The 27,377-nt window shown below is 51.5% G+C and overlaps 1 protein-coding gene across 1 annotated transcript in view; it reads right to left on the bottom strand.

The window, feature by feature from the left end:
- Positions 1-27,377, bottom strand: part of Adcy3 (adenylate cyclase 3) — a 96,091-nt gene that overhangs the window by 9,517 nt on the left and 59,197 nt on the right. The window contains exons 3-11 of the mRNA XM_023711115.1: positions 8,517-8,778; positions 7,936-8,047; positions 7,685-7,812; positions 6,796-6,954; positions 6,052-6,229; positions 4,685-4,813; positions 3,285-3,424; positions 2,997-3,158; positions 210-297 (exon numbers count right to left, since the gene is read on the bottom strand). Of these exons, the coding sequence (XP_023566883.1) occupies positions 210-297; positions 2,997-3,158; positions 3,285-3,424; positions 4,685-4,813; positions 6,052-6,229; positions 6,796-6,954; positions 7,685-7,812; positions 7,936-8,047; positions 8,517-8,778 (1,358 nt within the window). The remainder of the gene's footprint in view (positions 1-209; positions 298-2,996; positions 3,159-3,284; positions 3,425-4,684; positions 4,814-6,051; positions 6,230-6,795; positions 6,955-7,684; positions 7,813-7,935; positions 8,048-8,516; positions 8,779-27,377) is intronic.

The following is a 27,377-nucleotide window of genomic DNA, read 5'->3' as shown; positions in this document are numbered from 1 at the left end:
TTGACCCAGACTGCCTTCTGTGTGCAGCCAGTACACAGCCTGGTGCCCCACTGGTGGGCAGTGGATGGAGAGAGGGGCAGATGGATAAAATGGCTGAACCCGGGAGAGCGTGTCCTAACAGGAGACTATCAGAATTTGACAAGAAGCTTAACCTCCTCAGTGCCCAGTTTCACAGAAGCTTCTGAGCCCAAGAGAAAATTGCTTCTCACCCGGGGAAAGATGGCAGCCAGTGAGCAGATGGTCAGGATCAGCAGCAGGATCTCCCCAGCCACAAAAGTCACATAGTTTGTCATCAGCCTGTGGCACAGAGAATATAATTGGAGAACAACCCAAAGGAACAGTGAGTTTGAGTGAAAAGCTTGGAGACTATATGGATAAGCGTTGTACAGCCCATGCCTGAGAAGCTCCACGTGATACCAGGGAACTAGAACATCTCCCAGCACAGGGCCTGGGCATGCACCACCTCCTTGGCTCTAATTGTCTCACCAGGACCTTTCTCAGATGTGGGAAGGGTCGCATGTGCCCTGGACACGGCCCAATAAAAGCTGAGGAAGCGGGCCGGGAAGATGGCTCAATAGAATAAGCGCTTCCCTGGCAAGCGCAAGGGCTTGAGTTTAATCCCTGGTTCAAAAAAAAAAAAAAAAAAAAAAAACTGAGGAAGGGATTCCTGGGAATAAGCATCTGCCAGTGGAAGGCTGCTGTGTCATCCCTCCCACATGGGGCCTCAGCAGACAGGTTGCTTGTGCATCAAGCCTGCCATTTAAATCCTCTCACAGCCAGCCTCTTTCTGTCCTCCATGGAGAGTGCTCTACCAAGAGCCCCAGAAACCATGGCACTAGCTCCAGTGCCCTATTTGAGTTCACCTCTTACTCCACCTTCATTTTCCCACTTGGTTTTCTGCATCTCATCAGTCCCTGCTGCTTTGTTCTGCCTCCCATCATACTACTATGCCTTCCTCTCCCTTGATGGCCATGTCAAGCCCTACAGTCTCAGTGTGCCCTGCATATGGATGACTCCCTATGTGTGCAGTTCAGTGCCACCTTCCCCAGGCCTCAGGAATGCTGCTCATTGTCTTGTAGGCTTCTCAAACTAAACATGGCCAAAACCCAGCTGCTGGGCTCTATCCGCCAGTGCTCCTCTGCCTATAGCGCATCTTGGTTAAGGTTGATTTCTTCCTGCCAGCTTTTCAGTCACAAACCTTGACAACATCTTGACTCCAGTATTTCACACCCCACAACCAACCTGTCAGCAAATCCCATCAGTTCTATCTCCAAAATGCCTTCAAAATCTATCCTCTCTGGGGCCGGGGAGATGGCTCAGTGGAATAAGCGCTTCCCTGGCAAGTGCAAGGGTCTGAGTTCAATCCCCGGTTCTGCCAAAAAAAAAAGAAAAAACCACTCGCCCTGTCTTTCCTAACTTCAGCCAGGCCCAAGTGTGGGTCATTGCCATTCAGCTCCTACTCAGTCTCACTGTGTCCACCCTTGTTTTCAATGTATGGGATCCTTCCAGGTATGTTCCCCAGCTGGCAACTTCCCATCCAAGAGCTAGAGCTCCCACCCTACCTCTAAGGCCCCAGCACTCAGCCCTACTCCCACCATTCTTCCAACAATGCCCTCTTCCCAGGGGCCAGCCCTCCTGTACCTCCAGAGGCCAGGCCCACAGCTCCTCAGCACCTCTGCTGACACAGGTGCCCCCCTGACATCAGAAGCCTTGCTCCTCGTCCTCCTCAGGGCTTTACGGAGGTACTGCCTTGCCAGGGAGGCCTGCTCTGCCCCTTACTCTTGCCTCCCTTCCTTGCTTTCCTTTCCTCTGCAGTACTCACTACTGACTGCATGCCTAGCTCAATGGTGGACCACCTGAGCAGCTGTTCTTGAAAGAAGAGCGATTGTTTCCATTTTGGCTGAGCACCATATCCCCCAAACATTAGATACTATGTCAACAGCATAGTGCAAATTACTTTCTCTGTGTATGGTAGAGGTAAGTGTAGGCCACCTACCTAGCTCAGCTTGCAGTACTCACCTACTTCTCACAGTTCTCTTCCTCAAACAGTTCCTCCACTGAATAAAACCCAGGGGCAGCCCTGGGGCAGCCTTTGTTCCCGAAAGCCATCTTCATGGCTGAACTAGGGCCCCTTGACTCCAGTATGTTTTAGTGTCTTTACTTTTGCCATGGATTGTACTGAGAGTGGTAGGTTGGAATTAACTTGATGAGATTCCAATAACATATCTTTGGGATTACAAATATTGACTTCTTGGACCGAGATGAGAACTTGGAGGGACTCCTATATAGCTTAACTATGAGAACACAAGTTCCTTAAGTGCAAGTGTTTTCTATGTTTTGTTCACTGCTGTACCTCTAGACTGTAATCTCTAGGCACAGGGTAGATAGTAAATATTTATAAAATGAATGACTTTGATCTTCTAACCATCTTGAGAGCTCGCCAGGGTGTCACCATAGGCTCCCTGCTATAGGTAAGCAAACTCTGGCTCCAGTGACCATCACAGTGCCAAATCCAGAAACAGGTGGAGTGGCTGAGAGTCCATGGCTTTTCCAGCTCCTAAAACTAATGCCAACAGAGATCCACACAGCCTGCACCCTGCCTGATGAGGGACCTTGTGCAGGAGGCAACTGCTAGTCAGCTGCTGGGAGGGTAACAGGCGTCCTTCCACTGTCAGACAAGGATTCCAGAACACCCCAGAGGATCTACCACTAAGGACCAGGTCTGTTCTAGAGCCTAGAATCCATTTACTAATTTGAGACAAGCACGGAGAGTCAGGTTGACCTTGGTGACTAAGGCTGACACAGGATACCTCCCCTCACCTGGAACTCCTCTGGGGAGCACCCACAGAGGCCTGTCGCCCTGGACATGTGTGTCCCTGAGCTATCTTGGCCCTGCTGAGATCTCTTCTGGTGCTAGTGCTGCTCTGGAACCCAGGGATGGAGAGGAGGCAGCAGAAAGGGAAAGAGACACCTGCAGCCCACTCCCAGGTACTCACCAGGGGTCAATGAGGATCTCAACCAGGGCAGTGCAGAGCAGGACCACACAGGAGCAGCTAAAGGCAGCCCCGCTCTGCTTCTCCTTCTCCACTGAGTAACGGGTTTCCATTTCTGGATCCATGAACCTCATAGAGAGGAGGAACGTGTTTCTCTTCTTTACCCTGCAGTGGAAACGAACCCATGAACCACAAGGGCCACACCTGCCACAGCCTGCCGGGTTGGGTTCCCCTTTCCAGCTTATGGCTTCCTGCGCAGTGGCTCGGGCCACGTCCCCTGTGGTCACCTACACCTGGGCAGACTCCCGCTCTAGCAGGGCCTCATTGAGCAGCTGGTTGAGCTCATGCTCGTCCTCGGAGGCATCAACCACTCGGTCAGCCAGGTCCTGGAGGCGCAGTCTGCGGCGGGGGTTGGGGAAGGAGGGGTTGTCCTGTAATGGGGAGGAGGGGCAACAGGAGGTCAGACTCATGAGGACCAATCCCTGTAGCCCCAAAACCCACTCTCCTGGAAAGTCTTCCCTGTGCTCCATCAGGATGAGGTCTCGCCTGGTCCCTGGGCCCCTAACAGCAGCCTGCAGTGTTGTCCCTGATGGCAGTGTTAGGGGTTCCCCTGGCTCCTAAGCAGCTTGGGCAGTACATTGCTGGCTCATCTACTGCTGAACAGGGGGTCACATGAAACCCTATGTGGTGACATCCTTGGGTGTCAAGTGACTACCAACTCTCCGGCTTAAGGGAGTCATTAAAGCAGATCAGACCTGGCTCATCTGGAAAAGGAAGATCTGAGTAGGGAGCAATGAGAGAAACAAGTATGTCCTGACACCAGTGGGCAGCAAGGAACGGCCTGGCAGAGCTAGAGCGCCCTCTGCATTTTATTCCCAGCTGACTCCACAGACAGGATTACAGGCTGGGGGTCCAGATAGTAACTGAGCACATCTGGGAACCAGCACCAAGAATTCTGGGTCTGAGGCTGGCTGTAGTACAGGCTGCGTCTGACCAAGAATCTGGGTTCCCTCAGCCCCATCCTTCTCCCGTGATGATGTGGCTAGCCTTTCCCGCACTGCAGGCCTCTCCATAGAGCATGCCCAGAGCAGAGTAAAACTGGCTTCTGCTATGACTCACGAAGTGCAAGCAGCTAAAGCCATGTGCTTGTTAGCAAGTTACGTCAAGTCTGTGTCCACTCTGTCAAGAACATCACAATGGACCAGTCACCAAATGCCAGGGGCTCAAGGAAAAGCCAGTTTTCATTCTCCAGTGCCTGACTCAGGGGACTCAAGGACAACCCTTCTGTCCCTTGCCATATCTCCCAGCCATGTCTCTGTCAGCCGCTGTGCTGAAGCTCCTTCACAACAGGTGACTCCGGGTCCTTTCCCGAGACACATGCCACTTTTGGGACAGATGCTGATCTTTACCTTTGTGGGCTGCAGAAATGCCCTCCTGTGTGTGGACCTTCTGGGGTCCCAAGTCTTACTCCAGAACAGTCTCAGAACTTGAAGAACCTTCCCTGCCTGTCCCTACCAACCTGGACCTACAGGATTCTAGGCTACCTGAGTTATTTGAGGCCTCCGAGGCAAGTGCCATCCCCTCATAACTGATGAGGTGACAGTTACACTGTAAAGGGAAGCAGCACCAAGTCAGTGTCCTGGACACCAGCTGACCCTCAACAACCCTCCTTGCCCAGAGCCCACACCAACCTGGGCCTCCTGCTCTTCAGGCTCCTCTGATGTGGAGCCGCTGGTGTGAGTGCTGCCATTAGGCTCCTTGGTCTCGATAAGGAGAGGGGAGCTGGGCTTCGAGGACACTGGGGCTCCATTAGGCATGGCCTGCGGTGAAAAGAAGTGGGCATCAGGGATCCCAGACATTGTCTGTTACCCATCCCAGCCTGTGGATGGACACCATTGTTCTGGAATCTTCCACTCACATGGTAGAAGCCTCAGTGACCTAGAAATCTATTCAGTTCTTTTTTTTTTTATGGAACCGGGATTGAACTCAGGCCCTTGTGCTTGCCAGGCAAGCGCTTATTCTACTGAGCCATCTCCCTGGCCCCTCTATTCAGTTCTTGCTCTAGAATATGAATTTTAAAATTCTGTCATTTTCTAGTATCAATTTCCACTATTAAAAGTATTTTAAGCAGACAAAGAGCCACTTGCTCCAACCTGTTTCTAAAACAGTAACTGTGATGGTGACTTTCTGAGGTCCCTTCTGGCAGAGGGTGCTGTCACATGCACTGAGCCTGAATAAGCTCCACAAACCAATGAGTGGTACTGTTCCTCGCTGGGGTGAGTTCAAATGAATGCAGAGGAGCAGCTCATTCATTCGCTTCATACCTACTTGCTGAGCACAGACACAGTGTCCTGGCCTTTTGGAGCTCATATACCCACACAAAAATAGCAGTCCACAGAAGATTGGAGGGGACAGTCAGAAAGAGGATGCTGGGGATGTTGGGAAATCAGGCCACAACAAGGTGAGTGGGTGGGGTGTCACTTTGGAGATAATTCAATAACAACCCGAAGGAACAAATTAAAAGGGAGAACTTTGGAGAAGAAAAACAATGGTGCCAGGTTCTGGAGCAAACCCTTCCCAGGGACCAGTGGATCCAGAGGCACAGGGACACAAGTGACAACAAGGAGAACCAGGTGATAGCCTGGACACCAGTGCTGGGAGCAGGTTCTTGGGAGGGGGAATATGGGAGACCCAGAGACCAGACCAAGGGCAGGACCAACAGCACCTCTGCTGTTTTCATCCATTCCTTCCTCCCCTCCCACTCAGGACACCAACCCTGGCCCTGGTCCCCCTCCTGCCCAGCCACTTCCACATTTTTAGTGGCTTTGCCTTCTGGGTGTCATCTCAGCAGGTTCTTCATCCTGCTAATTCCAACTTGCCATAAACCACACTCACTGTCTCCCCCAGAACACTATTCCTGAAGGGATGCTGCTCCTTGGGCTCAGCATCATTTTCTAACTCTGCCCTCATCTCCATGGCCAGCACTCCTTCCATAGTGGTTCTTTTGGGAAGCCCTTCCTTTCCAGCTCTCCACTGCAGGAGGAGGGTGGGGACTCACCGAGCCATTGAGGCCGTTCTGGGTGGCTGTCTTCTTTACCTCCGGCTTGGAGGCGATGACAAGGTAGGTCTCAATGCCCTTCTCATCCAGGTAATCGCAGCGGCTGCCCCCATCGCCTGGTTCCACATCGAACTCTCCCTTCAGACAGTCCAGGGTGCTCTGGGAGATGTGCACACGCCTGGACCCCAGCAACAGGCCCTGAGCATACACCAGAGGCCGCCTCACCCACCCCAGGACAGCCCTGTTGCTGCCTAGCAGTGTGGGCAACACAGAACCCACTCCCCTAGCCTCTGTATCCCTTAGAATATGGTTCTACTCTTGGGCTGCTAAGAAATAAGGAATGCAGAAGTTGGCAATGGGCTCTACTATCGCATGGGCTAATTGTTCCCCATCCTGCTTTAGTCTCAGTTGCCACCCTTGTGGCCTGAGGACTCAGCTGGAGCTGCCTTTCTCTTCCCCACACAGGCTGCCTCCCTCTCCTTGGCCTGTCTACCCTGAGGGCTGCTTCTGCACAAGGGCTCAGGTGAGGTGAGCAACTGCAAGGTCCAGGTCTGCCAGCTGACAGACACACAGGTGCAGAGAGCCCTGGGCTAGAGCCTGAGGGAAAAACTGGCCCTCGTGGGCCTCAGCCAAGGGGAAGGGGAAAGGGCAGGGAAGAGATACCACACCTCCCCTCCAAGCTCTTGTTCCTTTTGGAGCCATAGCCCTGAGGCTGACACCTGCCCACCTGATGGGAGCACTCACCCTGGGATGCCACCAGCCTCCATCTTGTTGGCCACTGTGACATCAGTGGACCACACATCATATTGCCAGCGCTTCTGGCCCAGGACACCACCTAGTACAGTGCCCGTGTGCACGCCCACTCGCATGTCCACACCAGTCTTGGTCTTCTCTCGCACGTACCTGCCAGGCACACACAAAGGAGGTGTGGGGCACGGCCCTTCCTTCCCCTGCAGGAGGAATCTTGCTTGAGCGCCCCTCCTCCCAGGGAGAGGAGGCCCAGGATGCTTTTGGCCTGCATCTCAGCCATGGCTGAGCCAGTAGGGCTGAGTGGTACTCCGCACTCAGGGGCCAGTAGGATTTGGGGTAGTGGGGGATGGCACAATGATCCCCTGAGGGGCCTCCAGTTTCTCTTCAGAGCCTTCATTTTTCATTCATGCAGGCAATGTTTTGTTTAGCAACTTGGCACCGCAGACACAGAGGTGAGTAAAACTGCCAAGAACAGCCCTTACTTGAGAATTGTGCAAGAAACAACTACAAATTCAGCACTTTGCCTCCAGGGAGAGAGTGCAGCCTCCCCACAGGCAGCCTAACCCTGAACATTTTTTTACCAGCTGCCAGGACCGGATTTAACCTGATAGAGGTGACAGTTCAAAGCTGCCCCAGGTAAGGAAGGGCACCAGACACCAGGCTCCGCCAGTGGGGAGATGGGCACAGTCTGTGTCCTGTGTCCCATCCCCCCAGCCTCATGTGCCTTTGCCACCATCCCCCACTGACCCCCACCCTACCCCCATGGTGGAGCCTTGCAACCTCCCTGGGCTGTGAAGAAGGGAAGCCATGTCCTGACTTCCCAGAGCAAGGACAAGCTGTATCCCACTCCTGCTTCTCCCGCCTGCCGCAGGCTCCCGCTTACGAGATGGCCTCCACCATGGCGAGCCCCATGAGGATGGAGCACACAGCGTGGTCCTCACGGTAGTCGGGTAGGCCGCAGATGCAGTAGTAACAGTCACCCAGGATCTTGATGCGCAACTGGTGGTATTTCTGAAAGGACAGTGCACAGCCTGAGCTCCTAATCCCTCGGCACAGCAGTGGCAAAGGAAGGCAAGTGGGAGACCATGGCAGAGCCGGGAAGGGACTGAGGGCAGCTGGCGCCTGGGGACTTACGGCTGCCAGCTTGTCAAAGCGGGCAAAGAGCTCGTTGAGCAGCTTCACAAGCTCCTGAGCACTACAGGCAGATGACAGCTGGGTGAAGCCCACGATGTCCGCAAAGAGGATACTGCAGGAGGAGGGAACACAGCAGTGAGGCCCAGACAGCTCCCACCCCTGGGAGGAGCCTTGCAGGGAGAGGAGACCCCAAGACTTCCAGGTGATTCAGGGCTCAGAAAACCGACTTACCCCTGCTGACATTCTTCTGCAGGCCTGGAACCCCCTGCCTCCCCACTACCCCTGGCTGAAATCACAGTTTTTACCAGCCCCCTCCTTTCTAAAATCACAGTTCATAATTCTAGCCTCATAGCTGGCTCTGTACAGCTGAGTGACTTCAGAGAGCCCCTTCCCCACTGTGGGTGACACTGGTACAATGGTGAGTTTGATGAGGCAGCCTGAAGTTGCTATCTGCTAACAGAGCGCCTCTGGCAGCACTGAGCAGCTCAAGGGCCCATGCCATGGGGTGACCTTGCCCTACTTCCAGGGAAGACAACCCACAGTGCTTGACAGATTCCCAGGGAGGTCCTGAGCCAGCATACCTGACATTCTCATGCCGGTACATGTACATGGTGTTGAACTGCTGCTGGTCCTTCTGGCTCTCATCTTTCTTCATGTCCTTCAACATCTCATCAGCCACATGCTTGGGCAGGATGGAGAGCATGAGGTTCTCCTGCAGGGAGAAGACAGGGCTGTAGGGGAAGTGGGCCAGGCCTGCACTCCTCAGGGCCAACTTCAGATACTTCACAGGAAGCCACGCCAGCAGAAGCTGCTCAGATCTTCTACAGAGCCCCATGAACCTCCCTGGGGAGGCCAAAGGCCAGGCCAGGCAGCTTCTGGCCCCAACAAAGCTCCCTTAGCCCAGTGACGTGCCTTCAGGCTGCTGACAAGAATCAGAAATACCACCAAGAAGACCCAGCTCTGCGTCCTCTCCCCACAAGTGCGACCATTGCTATGTCAACCCTACGCGGAGCCCTCACTGCTGGATTGCCCTGTCACCCACCAGGCCACCACAGAGCCATCACTCACAAAACAGACTCCAACACAGATGCCACGATATGCCAGGGGCCATGGACACAAATACCAGCAAGTTCCACCAGAGCACTCAGGTCATATAGCAGCATGGGTCACAAGGACCAAGCCCAGGATAGCATGAGGCCATACTGCCGTGACAGAGGCAGAAAGCAGAGGACTATGAGAAAGGGGGCACCAAGGAGAGAAACACACCAAAGCTGGGGCATTCCTGCAAGAGGAGCTGTGTGCTCAAAGCACACATAGAAATGACACCAGTTCTTGGTCCTGCAAGTACTTCAGCAGAAGTAGAGAAACCCACCTTAAAAGTCCACCGCAGCTCAATGGGTCAACAAACTACAGTCTGTGGACCGTTCTGAGTGTTGCCTGTATTCATAAATAAAGTTTCATTGGCACCCAGCCAAATTCATTTGTTTACACATTGTCTCTGGCTGTTTTTGTGTTCCAACAACAGAGCTGAGCAGTTGTGATGAGAACCATATGGCCCACAAAGCCAAAAATACTATCTGGCTCTTTCCAGAAAAGCCTGTGGCTTGGGCATCCATGGATGGTGCATGACACAGAGCACCCAGGAGGAGAAGCAAGAGGCAAGTGGGGGGCGAGGCAGTGCAGGGCTGCGTGTGGGGCCCTCTTGCAAGGGACACTCAGGAAAGGTGTGGGGGCTGTGCTGGCTCCAAGGCTGGGTGTGGTGTGGGAAGCCCTGTGAGACAGAGGCGCAGTGCTGGGTGCTGGCAGGCAGGAAGGGAAAGGTTGTTCCTGTGCTACTAGGAAGAAGGCAATGGTGGTGGCTGGTGAGAAAGAACATAAAGGCTGGAGCATTGAAGGATGGAAAGTGGAAAAGGCCAAGGAGCAAGAGCTGTGGTGAGGAATGGTAAAGTGACTGAATAGACAAGTGGGAGAAGCAGCAAGGCCAGCGTGTGGGCAGAAGGCTGCAGCACACAGCCCAGAGGCCCTCAGGTTATGGACAGTGTGTTTGGGAGGGTGTTGAGAACTGTGGTCTGGGTGCCCACCCCCAGGGTGACCAGGCCAGGGGTCAGCGGTGACAGCCAGGTGAGAGACTGTCAGGGCACCCAGGAACTCTGGATCTACAATGAGCTCTCTGCACCTGCCTGGGCTGGCACTAGCTGGCAGTACCAGTTACAATCACCCTTCCGTTTCCACAGCAGTCCTCCCTGTTAAAAACCTGGTGAACAGAGTAAAGCAAGACGATTGCAAGTTGGAGGACAGTCTAGCAATCTAATGACTTAGTGAGATTCTGGCTGAAATTTTAAAAAAGGACTGGGGATAAAGTGCGGTGCAAAGACGCTGGGTTCTACCTCTTGGACTACAAAACAAGCAAACACACACCCGAAACCTTGGTGAATGGCATCATTACAGCTCAGGAATAAGAAGCCAAAATAATCCCAGTGCGCCCTGCCCAGGCTCCACCTGAGTCAGAGAAGCAGCAGCAAAGTCTCCCGGGGCCTGCAGCCCAGGAAGAGCAAGTACTGCATGCAAAGTGCAGGCCACAGGCCAGGTGTGGTGTACACCTGTAATCCCAGCACTTGGGAGGCAGAGGCAGGAGGAACCTTGCGAGTTCAAGACCAGCCTGGGCTACAAAGTGAGCCTGAAGTGCATAGTGAGACCTTGCCTCAAAAAGACAAAACAAAGTGCAGGCAACCTGGCCAGAGGGTCAGAGCAGAGGACTGGGGGGCCGTTCCTGGGACTCAGCTACTGCAGGTGAGATGGAGAAAGCTCTCAGCTTATGGAAAGGGTGAAACTCTGGCAGGGTTTTCAAGAAAAGCTAGAGGCAGGGTCCTGCCAGCTGCAAGGGCAGTCAGGAGTCATAAAGGCAGGAGGAGCTCAGGCCTCAGGGACACAGCAGGAAGTGCAGGCCTGGGGCTCGGCTTCTCTGGTTTGGTCATTTGTGTTCCCGCCTGTGTGGGACAATACTGCCCTAGTATCAAGGCTGGGACAGCAGCAGGCAGGTGAGGAACACAGACCCCAGCCTTGCTGCACTCCCGTGTAACATCAGGTGGGTTGTTGGAGTCCCCTGTGTCTTGTTTCCTAGGCAGCAAACCAGAACTAAGAGACTCATTATCACAAAGAACTTAGAACAGTGCCTGGCACCCGGCAAGTACTCAGGGCAACTCAGGTGTTCTGTTACTTGATCCAAGATGTGATGGTAAGGCACGGTGATACAAGCTGAATCTCAGCACTGGGGAGGCTGAGGCAGGAGGATTGCTAGTTCAACCCCAGCTTGGCCAATTTAGGGATCTGGCCTTAAAATAAAAATAAAGGGCTCAGATGTAGCTCAGTGTAAAGGTACTAGGTTCAATCCCAGTATTAAAGGAAAAAAAAAAGCCTGAGCATGTTGAGATAGCAGTTGTCTCTGAGAAAGAAGGCTTGATCTTCCAGGCAGCCTGGCTGGGTACAGCTTCCAGGCTCGAGGCCCAGGGGCTCTGCCCTGCTGCTGCAGAACACACCCTCTGCTCACCACCTGGCCTGGGGGTGCTGTCCAGTGCTAACAGGTGGTGAAAGAGGACACTGCCTTCCAGTATGGCTCTGCCCACCCTGCGCCCCTGCTCCTCCAGCATACCTATGGGAGCTGCCAAGCGCAGGAGTGAGGACGGTGCACAGCTGCCCATATGTGAGGGCGGGGAAGGGACATGGGACAGTTCGGGAAGGTTCCGGTGATGTGCTGGGCTCTCCACAGCCTGGGCAGGGCATTGCAACCCTGGCAGCCAGGCCTCCAGGAAAGGCCTTTGGGCTCAATGGATCCTCGGGAGGGGGAGGGACCCACACCACACCCGATCAGTCCTGGTGCCTCTGCCCACAGCCAGGGTCATCTGCTGCAGCCCACACCCTCCAAGACCATCAGCCAGCAGCCAGGATGGCTGGGACAGTCCACATCAGGTCAGGAAATTAGCTTCCACCTTTTACATTGTGCATTTCCAAAACTTTTTTTTTTTTTTTTTTTTTTGCTACTGGGGATAGAACTCAGTACCTTGTGCTTGCTAGGCAGGTGCTTAAGCCACTGAGTTATCTCCTTGGCTCCAAAACAATTTGAAAGAACAATGTATGACTTGTGAAGACAGAAAGTCAAATACCAACCTTAAAAATAACAAGGAAGGCACTGTAGTTTTAATTTAAGGCCACCAGTTTACTCATTAGTTTCTAGAGACCTCATGGTCAACCTCAAATGGTTAAGGAGCAGGTAGCCCACCTTAAATCATGTGATAATAAGCTGCCTTTAAGCACAGAAGACAGGATGAAGGCAGGTGGCTGTGGCTATGGGGCAGGACGAGGGAGGTCAGAGAGAGGAAGTGACCACGGAGCAGTCAAACCCTAGGATCTTCTGTAGGTAAGAGGCTCAGGAGCCAGGCAGGTCTCTAGCCCCACCACTGAGTCTCTCAACAGTCCTCCCTATCTTAGACCCGGCTTCTGCTCCTCAGTCTACCTTCCCCATGGCACCCGACCTTCTTCAGCACAGCTCCTGGCTCCCCACCTGCTGCGGTCCTCAACTTCCTCAGGGTGGTGGCATCCTTCTTTTGGTCCCATGTCCCAGTGCATTCGTTGGCAGCCCCTTCCATGTACAGTAGTGGGACTGTTCACACTGTCTCTGCTTCTGGTGTTGGTCTCTCTGGAATACCTCTCTCTGCCCATACCTCACAGCCCATTTTCCAGAAAGTTCTTGCTTCGTCATTTACACCCACATTATTGGTGTGACATTGTTTGCCCTTATATTTCAGAGATTCCAATTACCTTCCTGGTCCCTGAACCCTCATATGGGGGTGTGGTGTCAGCTGTGAATCTTCTAGAAAAAACACTCATGCATACATAGAGGAGCTCTGACAGCCATTCTCAGGGCACATGTTGAAGACCCCAAGCCCCATTCCCTTCCCTTCCTGGGAAAGGAAGGAAGCTGGAGTCCAGGTGTACTTTCTGGTGGGCCCCACAGTGGGCCACAGGATCACCCAGGGCACCCTAGGATTACTCAGGGACCCAGAGTTGATGGATATGGCATGGGTGCCCCAAAACAGGCAGAGCTCACTTTTCTAAAAATAACAGCTATATGCCACTATATGTTCCAGGAATCATAAGAATGTTCCAAGCCTTTGACCCAGTAATGATTCTTCTGGGAATTTATCCAAAAGAAATAATCCAAGAAAAATAAAAAGATACATGTCCCAAAAGATCTGCATTGCAGCATGACAATACTTGTGGGAAAAATGAAGTAGGCCAAACCATAGCAAGTGGTTAATCAATTGGTGACACCTCCTCTGGATGGAAGATTATGCAGCCTTAAAAATGAGGATAATAGGGCTGGCGAGATAGCTCAGCAGACTAAGAGGCTACTTAGGCAAGCGCTGGGGAGGCTAAAACAGGAGGATCACTACGTGTCCAAGCTCCTTAGTAAGACCTTGTACCAAATACAAAAAAAAATGATGATATTAAAACTGTTAGAAGAAAATATAAGAACACTTGAAGCCACAGGCACAAAGACTTCCTAAACAGGACTCCAATAGGACAGGAAAAATTACAGGAATCAATAAGCAGAAGGACTGCATCATAAATTTCTGTATAGCAAGAGAATCAGCCAACAGAGTGAAAGGAAAGCTAACAGACAGAAAAATACCTTTGCTGGTTACTCTTCTGACAGAGGATTAACATGCAAAATATATAAAGAAACTTAAAACTCTATTATCAAAAAATCAAATAGTCCAATCAATAAATAAGTGGCTCAGTTGGACACTTCACATACATAAAATGTATAAATGGCCAATAAGTACATGAAAAAACATTCAACATGTATAGAAACCAGGGAAATGCAAGTTAAAACTACACTGAAATCCCCTCTTAACCCCAGTCAGAATGGGAAACACAGAATGCAAACAACTCTGGCAAGGATGGGAGTGGGGAGGAGCCTTCTGCCCTGCTGGTGGGAGTGCAGATTAGTGCAGGCCCAGTGGAAGTCAGCCTGGGGGACTTCACAAAACTAACAACAGACCTACCATATGCCCCACCTGTACCACTCCTGGGCACAGCCCCAAAGTCAAGCCAGCACACCATAGCTATATAGCCATGTCTATAGCAGCACACGTCACAACAGCCAAATGGTGGGACCAGCCTGGGAGCCTGCCTACCATGGCTGAAGGGATGAGGAGAACATGGGAGGCAGGCACCAGCAGTTTTCTCATAGAGAAGAAGGAAGTCATGTCATGTGCAGAAAAATGGAAATGGCGATCATCACAAGCACAGTATGCCAGACCCTGATAAGTGTTGCATGTTTTCCCTAATATGTTGAATCTTTTTTTTTTTTGTATGTTAGGACAGGGTCTACAGGGTCTCACTACACAGATCAGACTCCTAATGATCCTCCTGTTTTCAGCCTCCCAACCACTGGGATTATAGGCACGCATGACCATGCCCAGTCTCAATCACTGTCTCAGCATGCTCAGGGGCAGGGCTGGCACAGCATGCAAGGGATTGGACCCTGGTCCGAGTCTACCTAAGCAGGCCCTTTAATCTGCTGAGCTATCTGGCCAGTCCTAATATGCTGAATCTTAAAAAAGTCTGTGAAGTCAAAGGGAGACTATTATTAGATAAAAGGAAATAAACAAAGGAGAAGGGGTGTGAGGTACAGAAAGAGTTACAAATTTTACCATTAAGAGATCAGGATGTTGATATGAATTTATTGAGGTAAAAAGGTGCCCACTATACTGTTAAATAAAACAGCAGGTTACAAATTGGTATATATGGTATTGCCAATTAATTACTGTCAAAATGCATTAATATAGAGAGCTATTAAGAAATTGTCTTGGGCTGGGGAGATGGCTCAGTGGAATAAGCACTTCCCTGGCAAGTGCAAGGGCCTGAGTTCAATCCCCGGTTCCACCAAAAAAAAAGAAATTGTCTAGAAGCCAGGCATGGCGGCACACACCTATAATCCTAGCACTCAGGAGGCTGAGGCAGGGAGATCATTGAGTTTGAAACCAGCCTGGGCTATAAACTGAGCTTAAAGCCAACCTGAACTGTCTCAAAAAGACGAAAAAAAATTGTCTAGAATCAGTGAACTGTTTTAATCTTTCTCAAGGAATGAGATACTAAGCATATTTTCCTTTTTAAGAATATTTTTGATTTGTGCTATTATAGAATGTTAAGAATCACTCATTACAAGTATGTGAGGTGATGGATGTGTTAGCTTGATTGTAGCATTTCATAATGTATATGTTTCTCAAAATACAATGTTGGATATCTTTAAAATGACTGTATTTGCCCATTATACTCAATTAAAACAAAACTGAAGATTAAATAAGAGCTCATGATGGCCCCTTTCACCAAGATGGCACCAAAAGCAAAGAAAGTTCCTGCCTCTCCCAAAGCCAAAGCAAAGGCTTTGAAGCCAAGAAGGCAATGACCAAAAGGTATGCACAGCCACAAAGAAAAGATCATCTGTCACCCACCTTCCGGTAGCTGAGGACACCCCCAGAAGAGGCCCAGGCGAACAAGTGATCAAAATGCGATCAAGTCCCACAGCCATTGAGCTGGCCATGAAGAAGACAGCAGGCAACACCACACTGTGGCTAGCAAGCGCCAGATCAAACTGGCTGTGACAAGCTCTGTGACCTTGCTGTCACCAAGGTTAATGCCCTGGTAGGGCTGACAGAAGCAGGCACACGTGTTGCTCCAGATTATGATACTTTGTATGTTCCAGCAGAATTGGGATGGTCTGAACTGAGTCCAACTGGCTAATTCTAAATATATTATTCATCGTAAGAAAAGCCAATGATGAGAACTGTTGTAACAAGGGAATGATGAGAGGTACAGGCACAAACTGTACTCTGTGCAGACAATGTGTATTATCAGAAAGGCAGAAGGGGACATACAAAGGGGAAAAGGATAAATTTAACTTAGGGGTTAGAATTGAGAGAAAATTATAAATGTTTTCAAAGTTGTTATATGATGGTGGTAGCTATTCTTTTTAAAATACTTGTTAAATATAAAATGAATATAACACTTCCTTCCCCCTCCCTTTTGTTACCAGAGATTGAACTAAGGACCTTGAGCTTGCCAGGCAGGCTATATCCCTAGCCCACACACATTTGCTATTGCCTAGCCCTGACCCTAACTTCTCTGTAACAGCCCCAAATTTCTTGGGGGAAGACCTGCAGGGTGCTTGGTCTGGCTGCGGACTTCCAGGTAGGAAGCAAGGGAGCCAGAGCCTACAGCCAGTGTAGGGGAAGGAAGTATGGCTCTTTTAGGGAGCCCAGTAACCCTCACCAACACAGCCACTCCACAGACTGGCACTACAGGCCACTTTCACATCTGCCCTAGCCTTTTCTATATGCACAATGCCACCTCCACTTTGGAAGTGACCAAACCAAGGGACAGAGGAGCTGACTGCTCTGGGTTAGTTAGTAGCAAACCCAGGTCTGAAACCCAGAGCCCTCTGGCTCCTGCAATAGGTGAAGTTTTTGTTCTTTGTTCCCCAGGCTCCCCCTCGCACTGGCTGCTCTGTTTGGATGGGAGGGGCAGAAGTGCCCAGATTCATCTCACATGGACCCGGGGCTGATGCTGCTCTAGAAACCATCACGGCCTTTCCCGTCCTGAATCTAGAACGTTCTAGCTCTGCCCACCACTCTTAGGGCAGACAGCCTTGCAGATAAGGACACACGGATGGCTCTGTGGGGACTCAGTGCAGCCACTATACCACAGCAGATCACCTCCAAGGCACTGGGCAGGCTGGGCCGGGCCCGTAGCAGCTGCTGGACTCCTCCTGGCAGCCACACAGACCACATAGGAGGAGCAGGCAGCTCAATCTGGACTGACAGCCAAAGGACCCTGGGTCCACCACCTGTCCCAGCTCCCTTCCCACCTTCCTCCCAGATGAGGGAAGGGGAGGCCCTGCTCATAGTGTGGCTGACAGCAGCCTTGATATGTACCAGCCCAGCTACAATGCTCCGACAGAGGCCTGCAGCACATCTCCTCCTGTGGTACATGAGCCTGGGCTGTAGAAAGGGGCTGGCAGTGTGCGCTGAGACTGCCGCTGTGCCAAGGGGTGTGTATCTGGCTCAGTCACTGGATGTTTGGATCATGACTTGGTTCAGGCAGCCAGGGAATGTGAAGCCCATTCTGAGGAACTTCAGACCTTCCTACGCAGTGTGGTCAGCAGGGCCAATCCCCCACCTGTGCTCTCAGCTCCAGGATCCCTGGGCCATCCCCCACATCCCCTCTGCAGTTTGGGAGGTTTCACAGGAGGAGCAGGATTTGAAGAAAAGGAACAGTGAAGAAAGGACTACACTATTCTGAAAGATTCTGCCTATTGTAACTGTTACCAACCATGTCACACCAAGAAGGCAAAACCTCCTCCGAGGCTTAGGGACAAGGAAGAAGCAGGAGATGAAATGCAGCAGGAGATGAAAAGCCAGCAAGACTCATTTCTGGGCTGAGACAGCAACTAACCCCAAGACTGGGAGATGCAGGGAGCTCAGTGGGTATCCTAGTCATGTCGCTCTCATGGCTGAGACAATATACCAGACCCCCAAAATTAAAGGGGGAAAGGTTCACTTAGCAGAGTGGCATGGCAGACAGGTGTCACAGAGGAGAAACAGTCCAGGGCGGGTGGTGAGGAAGATGGCAAAGCAAGTGAGAGACCTTAGCAGCATCTTTCTTCCCCCTTCATAGCCTATCTGGGCTACCAAGATCAAGATTTGGGTGGTACCAAAGCAAGCTGGGGACCAATGTAGTAATCACCCACCCTTAGTCTCAGCATCACTCTGGATTCAGCCACCTCTGAAAAAAGCATGAGGCTTTGTGGGGCTATCTGGACACAAATCATAACACTGGGTTCTTGTGTGACAATCTAAGACCAGGACCAAAGGAGCTCTGCAGTGTCTGTCGGGACATATTGGGAAGGGGAGTCCTAAGGCAACTTATATATTCTGACCTATATTTTCATTTTCCTTAACTGTTTTTTACTTTCACAGTTGTTTTGTAATGTGACTTTAAAAACAGAACTGAAGGGGCCGAGGAGATGGCTCAGTGGCATAAGCGCTTCCCTGGCAAGTGCAAGGCCCTGAGCTCAATCCCCAGTTCTGCCAAAAAAAAAAAAAAAAAGAACTGAAAACTGGCATTTCATCACTTGAAAATACTTGGTATTTTGAGTTCTAACGCTGAGTGATCTTCATTAAATATCTTTATTCCTATATAGTAACATATGTGAATTCACGACTGTATCAGTTGCATGACATAACCTATAACTGAGTGCTGATATTCATCATTACGTGACATGGTACACCGAGGCCAGCTTTCCCAGCTGTGCCCACTCTGCCATGCCCTGAACACCTGGCGTGTGCCGCCTCACCCTCATACCACCTCTCAGTGGCAGCAAACAGGTTCCCAGAGAACTAGACTACGGGAAACGCTTAACTTGAAAGCTATCTTGTATCTGAGCTCTGCACCAGCACAAGCCACGTCATGGGAGGTGAGGAATTGTGGAGATGGCGCAACTAACTCCAAAGGTAGGTTGGCAGAAGAGACAAAATCCTTGCCAGCGAGAAGGGGCCCTGCAGTCCACAGCCATGGGAGTTCCTGACCTGAGGACTGGCCTCCAAGGCTTTGGAGCTTTGTGTGCCAGCCACGCAATGGATGCTCTCCTGGGCCTCTTTGTTCAAAGTGTAAAATCTCCTGGAAGAAAACTTTGCAGGAGGATGGATGTATTTAATGCATATTTTACACTGCAGTGATCATTCCAAAGAATGAACAAAATAATCTCCTTAAAATCAACTGCAGGAGAACAGAATGGGGGGAAGGTATATCGCTACTGGGGAGAAGAGTCTACATTTCTAAGATGCTGTTAGAGTTAACATTAATTTGCAGCATAAAGTCATAAAGTAGAAAGGCCCCTTGGTCCTGGCAATGTGGACAGAAAATAAGGACCCTGGGCCTGTCCACCAGCCCAGTCCTTGGCCAAGGTGCCCCCTACTCCATGAGGAAGACGGCACCCAGGCCTGCATCAGGGACCACAGAGCCTAGGGTCTGAGGGGCAAAGAGGGCTCTGTGGGATCGGAATCCCAGCACCAAGGTGTGCAGGAAAGGGAGGAGATTCGTTTGCAGGCCCCAGCAGAGCAGGTTAACGAGGGAAGGCTGCGGGAAGCGTACTGTGGCTTTCAGACAGGGTTGGAGGCTTGAAGTCAGAGTTCAGAGTGTGCTAGCCTATGATCCACGGCAGCAGCTAAGAAGGCCACAGAAGACACTCACACCCAGATGGAAGGCTGGCCCAGAGGAGGCAGACCCGGTGCAGTTCGGGAGCCAAGGCCTGGGTGCCGACATGGGCCCTGCACAAAGGCAGGGAGGCAACCGGTCACCTGCTTCGTTCTCTCTCCAGGCCTGCGAGCCTTGACACTTACCCTTAAACATAGTGACAAAAGTCAAGGCCCTGACCACCTGTGGAAAAAGAACCAAAATCTGGAGAAAGAGGTCCTGAAAGTCACTAGGTAGCTTTCTGGATAGAACAAAACATAGCTCAGATCTAGAAGCACTTCCCAGTCTTCCTGGCAGTGGGAAGCCTCTGGGTGGACTGGAGAGTTGGCAGCGGCACCTGGTATCCAGAAGAAGCCACAGTGGGCTGAGGCAGGGCAGTCGCCCCCTGACCTCGCAGACAGGGTCTCTTCACCTGTAACAGACTTGCAGAACTGCTCAGATGCCCCTGCCAGGGCCATCTGGCACCTCAGCCTCTGCCAGCTGGGAGAAGCCAGCCAAGCCCCTCTCTGCAGCACTGACTCAGGCCAGGCTAAGCATTTTGCTAGTTTAGGGCTGAGACGGAGGAAGCAGGCCAGCACTGCTCCCAGGAGCCCTGAGTTGTTACAGCTGATGCTCTGATGAGGCATTCATGAGTTAATTACAGCAAGGCATCCAGAAGGGATTTGGATAAATGAACTTGGCTGGTGAGAAGCTGGGTATCTACTACATCCCATGAGATGGGGCTGGAGACTAAAGTAGAGGAGGAGATCAACAATGTCCAGGGGTGTGTGCATGCATGGAAGCCCGGATACACACACGTGTCTGCAGGATCTGTGAGATGGGGGGCGTGTATGAGCAGCTATTGTGGGAGGCGGCAGCCATACATGCTGTGTACTTGCATGACGTGTGTCACAGACCCGTCAAAGGCTATAAGCAAACCAACAAGTGTTTGGCACTTTGGTTTCTCTGATCTTGTCCTTAATTTATCCAAATTCTTGGGAGTTTCCAGGCCATCTGTAAGCCAAAAAGTCAGTGGGCCCTACCACATGCCTGCCCAGCCTGACCTGACCATCTAAGCAGAGGAGGCTGCTTGAGACAGAAAACACAGAGCAGAAAGACCAGGCCCGCAGCCTGGGAATGGTCCAAGCCTAGAGAGCCTGCCATTAGGGACGAGGACCAGCGTGTGAAATCTAGAAACTCCCGTGCTGCCACCACCTAAGGGCTCCACTTGTGCTGCCCCTATCCAAAGGATGGGGTCGCAAAAATCCAAGTACAGTAGTCGGTCATCAACACAAAGACGGTGGACAGATGGGCCCACCTGTGGAGATGACTGGTCTTCCAGGGCCGAACTTGTGGGCATGGGCCTGAAATCCTACGCAGTCTCCAGAGACAGGGGCCTCTGTGGGTGCCAAGGTAGCTGCAGTCTCGGGAGACAGCCCTTTGGGTCCCAAGACAGCCAGGTGTGTGGCACTGGATCCCTCACCAAGCATGCCTGGCACCACGATGGCATTCCGTGGAGGTTTGCTGAGTTAATGAGCCATCAGCTAGAGACACAGCCCCAGGGGTGAGACATGGCACTAGAACACACCACCCGAATTTTCATCAGTTACAGACGTGGGCTGCACCTGTGCTATCTGATAAAGAGCCCCTGGCCATGCGCAGCTACAAGTCAAGCAAGTGAGAAGTGACTAGTAAAACTGAAGAGCTGGCATTTAACCTTATTTAATTTACATTTAATGATGAACATGTAACTCAGTGGTAGAGAGCTTGTCTAGTGGGCCTCAGTTCAATCCCCAGCACTGTAAAAAGACAAAAAGACCAAAAAAAAAAAAAAAAGCTACATACAGCCACTAGCTACACCACACTGGACAGTGTGTTTTTGTTTTTGTTTTTGTTTTTTTGTATTTTAAGGAAGGGTCTACAGAGTGTTCAGAACACTCTGTAACTGACCGTACTCGTAGTGATCTGCCCATTTACAGCCTCCCAAGAGCTGGGATTACAGGCGAACACCACCACGCCCAATCTCAATTGCTCTCAGTGCACCCCAGGGGCAGGGCCAGCACGGAAGGCCCTGGGATCAAATCCACAGCCCCCTGTACCTGCTTGCAGGCGCTTTAATCTGCTAAGCTATTTGGCTGGCCCTGACAGTGTGGTTCCTTTTTTTTTTTTTTTGCAAAACTGGGGATTGAACTCGGGCCCTTCTGCTTACCAGGCAAGTGCTTATTCTACTGAGCTATTTCCCCAGCCGCACTGTGTGGTTCTTTAACAGTGTAGCAGCACATATATTAGAGCCATGCTCTTCACTGTGGTAGCCACCAGCCACATGTCACATCTCTCCACCTCTGTACATGTCACAGCTTTCCCCTTCCAGTTGCTTCCAGGCTGAAATCCTCAGAGGATCACAGACTCCTCAGCCTTGGGTCTCCCATTCCCTCTACCAGGTCCAGCTGGCTCTGCCTTCCAAGAACACCCGGAAGCCTCCTTCCTCTCCACCGTCCCATCCTGATCCAAGCCACAATTGTCTCCCACTCGGAACACTGCCCTATGCCTAACTGGTGTCCGAACACCATCTGCCTGTCTATTTTTCAAGCAGTGGCATGGGTCCACTACAGCCTAACACCTAGCTCCTACTTCCCACAGGGAGGTCCGGGGCTCTCACAGCCCTGTGGGATCTGGCTCACCACACCTCTCTGCCTTTCCTCACACCTGCTCCAACTGCACTGGCCGCACCACAGGACCTGCCACTGCACAGCTCATGCCTTTGCTGCCCTCAGGCCTCGCCCATCTCGCTTCTGCACAGTCCTAGTAAATTCACTTTTGCCAAGCTCTTACCCCACTTGGCAGCACATACTCATGTCTGCCACCCCAATCAGATCTGTTCTGCTCCCCACTATGTCCCCAGGGTCCAGAGGGATCCTTAAACACCTGCGGTGTGAATGCCTCATAGACCACATAAACATCTCACTCTATTCTCATTTCACAGATGAACCAGGGTGCAGGGGGCATGAGGAGCCAGGGGAGGTCCTATGCTCAAGGTCCTGACCAGGATGTCAGCAGCTCATGCTAAGCACCCTGCCTTCCCAAGGCAGTTAAAAAAAACCCGGGTTATTACATAGAATAGACAAATTTTTAACTGTTACACATTTTTTAAAACCCTGAGTAGGTCAGATACCTACAGGTCAGGTCCAGCTACCGAACAGATTCTCCTGGTAAGTAGACCTTCCTCAGCCAGCAAACTAGCCATAAATGACCCAACCCCATAAAAGGGCTGACACTAAGTAGACATTCAAGTCAATTACCAGTATTACTAAATGCAACTTCATTCCTACAGCCAGGCAACGGCAGGAAATATAGCCACACTGGCCACACACTGTGATTTATGACTATTGGGGGAGAAAGTGTTGCAGGAAGTTATGGCAAGGGCAGGTAACTGCCAGAGCCAGGGGACCCCGAGCTCAGAGGGACACGGCCACAAACGGGGTCATCTTCTCTGCTGTCCAGGTCCTCCCACTCTCACCAGGAGCCACCATGGCTTTAGGACAGTGACGGCTTTTAGAGCTTTTGATGACAACAACCTGCTACAGAATGTATGCCAGAGGTTCACCGCCACTGCTTTAGGGCAGAGTGCTTCCTGCAGGCTCAACTGTGGCATCTGTCTTCCTAAACCCTGGAACACTGGGATACTCTGTGAAATCCAAGAGGTAGGAGTGGAAGCAACAGAAGCACTAATTCTTCCTCACAGCATGGAGAGTCCCCCTTAGGCTTTCCTCACACCAACAGCCCAGCCAGGCTAAATCAACAGCCTGCTGGGCAGGGTCCATGAAGAAGTGGAGAGGGTGAGGGTGGGCAAGACTGTCCCAAAGTGGGGGTGTCTGTGGGGCAGGGAAGTTGGCATTCCAGCCTCCAATGGCACAGGGGCGTCACCCTCAGTCAGTGAATCTGAGGCAGGGCACACTCTTTCTCCTCATGCCAACCTCTTGTCCTCTTTCTGTCCCACCTCACTGCTGCCAGGCCAACTACAGCACTTGGGGTTGGCACTGGAAGCCCAATAACTCCAGGAGGCCACTGCCCCTCCTTCCACTGTCCTCCTGGGTAAGATCAGATTGAGGTTGAAGTGGCCATGCTTATCCTCAGAGCCAGCACTCTTGAGGGGAAGGGTGAAGCAGGCAGAGGAGTGACGTTCAGGGAAACAAGCAGCAGACACTGAGCTTAAGAAACAGTAGCCTAAGGCACCAGAGCCCCAAGCTCAGGGCAAAGGTCAACCACCTAGCTAACTGTGGCCCTGAGCAGCAGCACAGACCCAGTCACCATGGACCTGCTGCCAAGTTAGAGCAGAGGGACAGGGTACAGCAGCTGTTCTGTTCCTGTGTATCCCCACAGGAGCTGAGCAAAAAGCCAACCTGTGTCCCCCAAGCCACATTCCCAGGGTGCCAAGAATGGACACAGTCAGTGGCCTTCCTGAAGCTCCAAGACACCCCACTCAGTTGTCTCTCCAATGTCCTAGGCCCCAGCCTCCTTGCCTCTGAAAGGTGGGCACCAAAGCATCTTTCCTGTCTGAAGAAAGGCTAGCCACAGGGCTGGCTCCTCTAGCAGGCTGTGGCCTGAAGGACGTGTAGGCCTGTGTTGCCTCCCATCGCCCCTCTATGCCCTCCCCTACTCCTTCAAGCACGTCTGAGTATGCGTCAGAGGCTCAGAATTCTGTAGTTTGTGTTAGCTACAGGTATGCACTGGGGAGATTTTCTGGATGCCTGCTGTTGCCAAGTGGCAGCTGGGGTGCTTAGCAACCCTCAAGGTCCCATCCAAGTCCCAGAGTGTGGCCATATGGGAATCCCAACAATACCAGTTCTTTCCTCTGGGCCTCCAGATCTACCCTAATAAGTTCACAGAGCAGAAGAGAGGTGGCAGAGTGCTGAGGTCCACTCAGCCACTGAACAGGTAAATGCCACCAGACTACCTTCCCAGCCAGAGCTGTAGCTGGCAGGCCACTCTCAGAGAGCGAGAGCCAGGACCACGCTAGGCCTTGGACTTTGACAGACCCAGCTTTGCCTGCAGAGGGTGCTGGGGCTAGGTGGGTCATGGTGGCATAGCCATAGGGTTCCAGAGCCCTCTCATCACCTAAGAGTTCTCTGTCTCCTGCTCACTGAGCAGACACGCTGGCCTGCTGAAGAGGCAGAAGGGGACCTGTGCACAAAGAGGGACTCACTCCTTCCCAGAGGATAATGGTCATCTGGCCGCCCATCCCCAGGAAGATTCTGGTCACCTCCCTAAAGGAGAGGGAAACCTCTAGGGCAGCAACAGAGAACCCAGAACCAAGCACTGGCCTGGGTTCTGGGCAGGATCACTGGCCTCGCTTTGTGAGAGGAGGCAGATGAGACAGGGTAGACCATACAGCTGCAGAAGTGGGGCTCCACCCTCCTGCTGCATGCCCCTAAGGCCAGTCAGAAAACCAAACAGGTGCAACTGACATGACAGAGACAGGCTCAAGGGAGGCTGGGGAGATGGCTCAGTAGAATAAGGGCTTGCCTGGCATGCGCAAGGGCCTGAGTTCAATCCCCAGTTCTGAAATAAATAAATAAATAAATAAATAAACAAACGAGAGATAGGCTTAGGCCTGGCGCACTACAGAAAGGAGTGTTACTGTCACCCTAATTCCGCTCCAACCTTAAAGACAGTTCAACACTGTGCACATGCTCAGCCAGCGTGTGGCCCTGACCTCGCAACCCTAGGTCTATGCCAGCCTCTGGGCATCTCCTGCCAGTAACTTCAGGGCTCTGGCAAGAGAAGGCGACAGGAGACCACGGAGCCTCCATGACTGGCTGCATTCAGCTCCCAGACACACTAGTGCAAGCTCCAGCTGCCCAATCAGCCCTGGTCCACCCACTCCCGACACCACCCATGCCGGCCCAGCGCCTGTGGAGGGCGACCTCTGTCCTTCCTGGAACCAGGGGACGGGCACGTGGTCCAGCAGCTCTCTTCTGTCCCCAGCCCACTTTCAGCCAACGGTTTTCCCCAGGGTCTGGGGAAAATAGCACCAAAGGTTTTCGCGGTGTTCGTTCTCACCTCTGCCTTTGCCCTCCATGTGACTCCCAAGCAACCCACGACATTATCTTTCGGTTTTGCTTTGTTGTTGTTGTTTTGTTGTTGGTTTCACTACCAGTTTGGGCTGGCCTTGTGCTCATTTTTGTAGCCCCCCAGGCTGATCTCGAACTCCTAGTGATCCTCCTGTCTCAATTTCCCAAGTGCTCGGATGACAGGTGTGTGCCACCATCCCCAGTTCCAGGGCTGGTGCGTGCACCTTAGGTTCAGGGGCTGGCAGGGCATGCGGGTCCAGGTATCAAACACGGGTTCTTATGCATGCCAAGTAGATACTTATGCCTCTGAGCTATCTTCCCAGCCTGACAATATTATCTTTAATCCCAATTTTTGAGAAGACTAACTGAAATAGGGAAGCAAACTACCCAGGCCATGCAGGGAGAAAGCAGGAAAGCTAGGGCTTGCCATCCCTGAACAATGCTGCAGCAGCACTGGATACAAATCCCAGGTCCAGGTTCAAAAGAGGGCTTCCCTCCTGTGTAGACACTGCTGCTGGTCGCAGGCACAGAGCAGGGCGAGTATGCAAGGATCCTGGTCTCAAAGTCCTCCTGAGAGAGGACCATCCCAGAGAACCAGGGATTCCCAAAGCAAATAAGTCTTTTCTAGATAAACAAGGAGAAGTTAAGCACCTAAGTGCACTCACATTCATTGCTGAGAGGAATATAAATTGTTTGAGCCTGTAAATGAGACAATTTGGCAGTATTTATCAACACTAAAAATGCACATGGCTGCTTCCTCAAAAAGTTATAAAAACAGATCTGCCATATGACTCAGCAGGCCCACTTCTGGGCATGCACCCCGAAGAAGGAAGCAGAGACTGCGACAGATCTTGTGCTCCCCTGCTCCTAACAGTTCTACTAACAACGCACCAAGGAATAAGCCAAACAGGGCAGTGAGCGGCAGACCACTCACGTGGCCCAGTGGAGGAACACACTGTGGCCTGTGCATGCCACGGGATGCTGGCCTGGAAAGGAAGGAAGCCCCGACATGCATCACAACACCGACAGCACTTAAAGGCTTCCCATGAAGTGGAAGAAGCCAGACACAGAGGGGAACTACCACGGGTTTCACTTAGATGACACAGCTAGTAGGGAGCCACAGAGAAGGGAGGCGTCACAGTAGCTCCCAGAGGCTGGTGAAGAGGAATTACTGCCACAGGACCAAAGACTTTCTGTTTGGAATAATGAAAAAATTCTGGAAATGGATAATGCTGATGGCGCTATGACATTTCAAATGTACTTAATGTTACCAAATTAGACACTTAAAATGGTTAAATTGTCAATTCTACACTATGTATATTTTACCACTACGAAATTAAACATGCAATTTTGTAAATGCCCATGCCCCTTCACCCAGCAGTTCTACTTTTAGGCTTACATCCTTCAGGCTTAACGTGCATGGACACAACACAGCAGCGGTTAGATTAGGAATTAAAGCAGTGTATAGCAGCCAAATATCAGGAACAATGCGCATGTCTACCTAAAGGATTTCCTAGGTCACTACACTCACTGGTTTGGCACTGCTCTAATTTTGACAGCCTAGATACAATATAAAGGACAGAAATAGTCTTGTCCGGCCCCTTGCTTGCTTTGGTGCCCGCTGCCCACCATAAGCTGTTCCTCCTCTGCAATGCCTGTCTGTCAAGCCACCCTGCATTGGAGCCAGCTAATTACAGATTGAAGCCTCTACAAACTATGGGCTAAATAAACCCTTTCTTTCCTCCTTTAACTTTGGATGTTGGGTATTTTGTCTCAACAACAAGAAAAGTAACTAAGACTAACCACACATCCTAATCAAGCAGGTTGCATCTCAAGGATGCAAGGATGGCTCAGCACATGCAAAGCAATAAGAGCAGTACATCACCATTACGGCTTGTGTCTAGATAGCCCCTAAAGCCCCATGAAGTCATGGGTGGGAGTTCCAGAGGTGGCCAGATTAGGGTATGTGAATGTGGATTAAGGGTGCGATCCTAGGATTAAGGGTATGGATAACGGAACCCCACCCCAAGTATGGGTGGTGCCAATGGGAGGCTCACAGCCTGGTTGGAATATAAA

This window comes from Octodon degus, unplaced genomic scaffold, assembly GCF_000260255.1.
Source record: "Octodon degus isolate 3935 unplaced genomic scaffold, OctDeg1.0 scaffold00019, whole genome shotgun sequence".
Classification (NCBI taxonomy): domain Eukaryota; kingdom Metazoa; phylum Chordata; class Mammalia; order Rodentia; family Octodontidae; genus Octodon; species Octodon degus.
The sequence above is the reverse complement of the archived record's forward strand: the minus strand, read 5'-3'. Positions and strand labels throughout refer to the sequence as shown.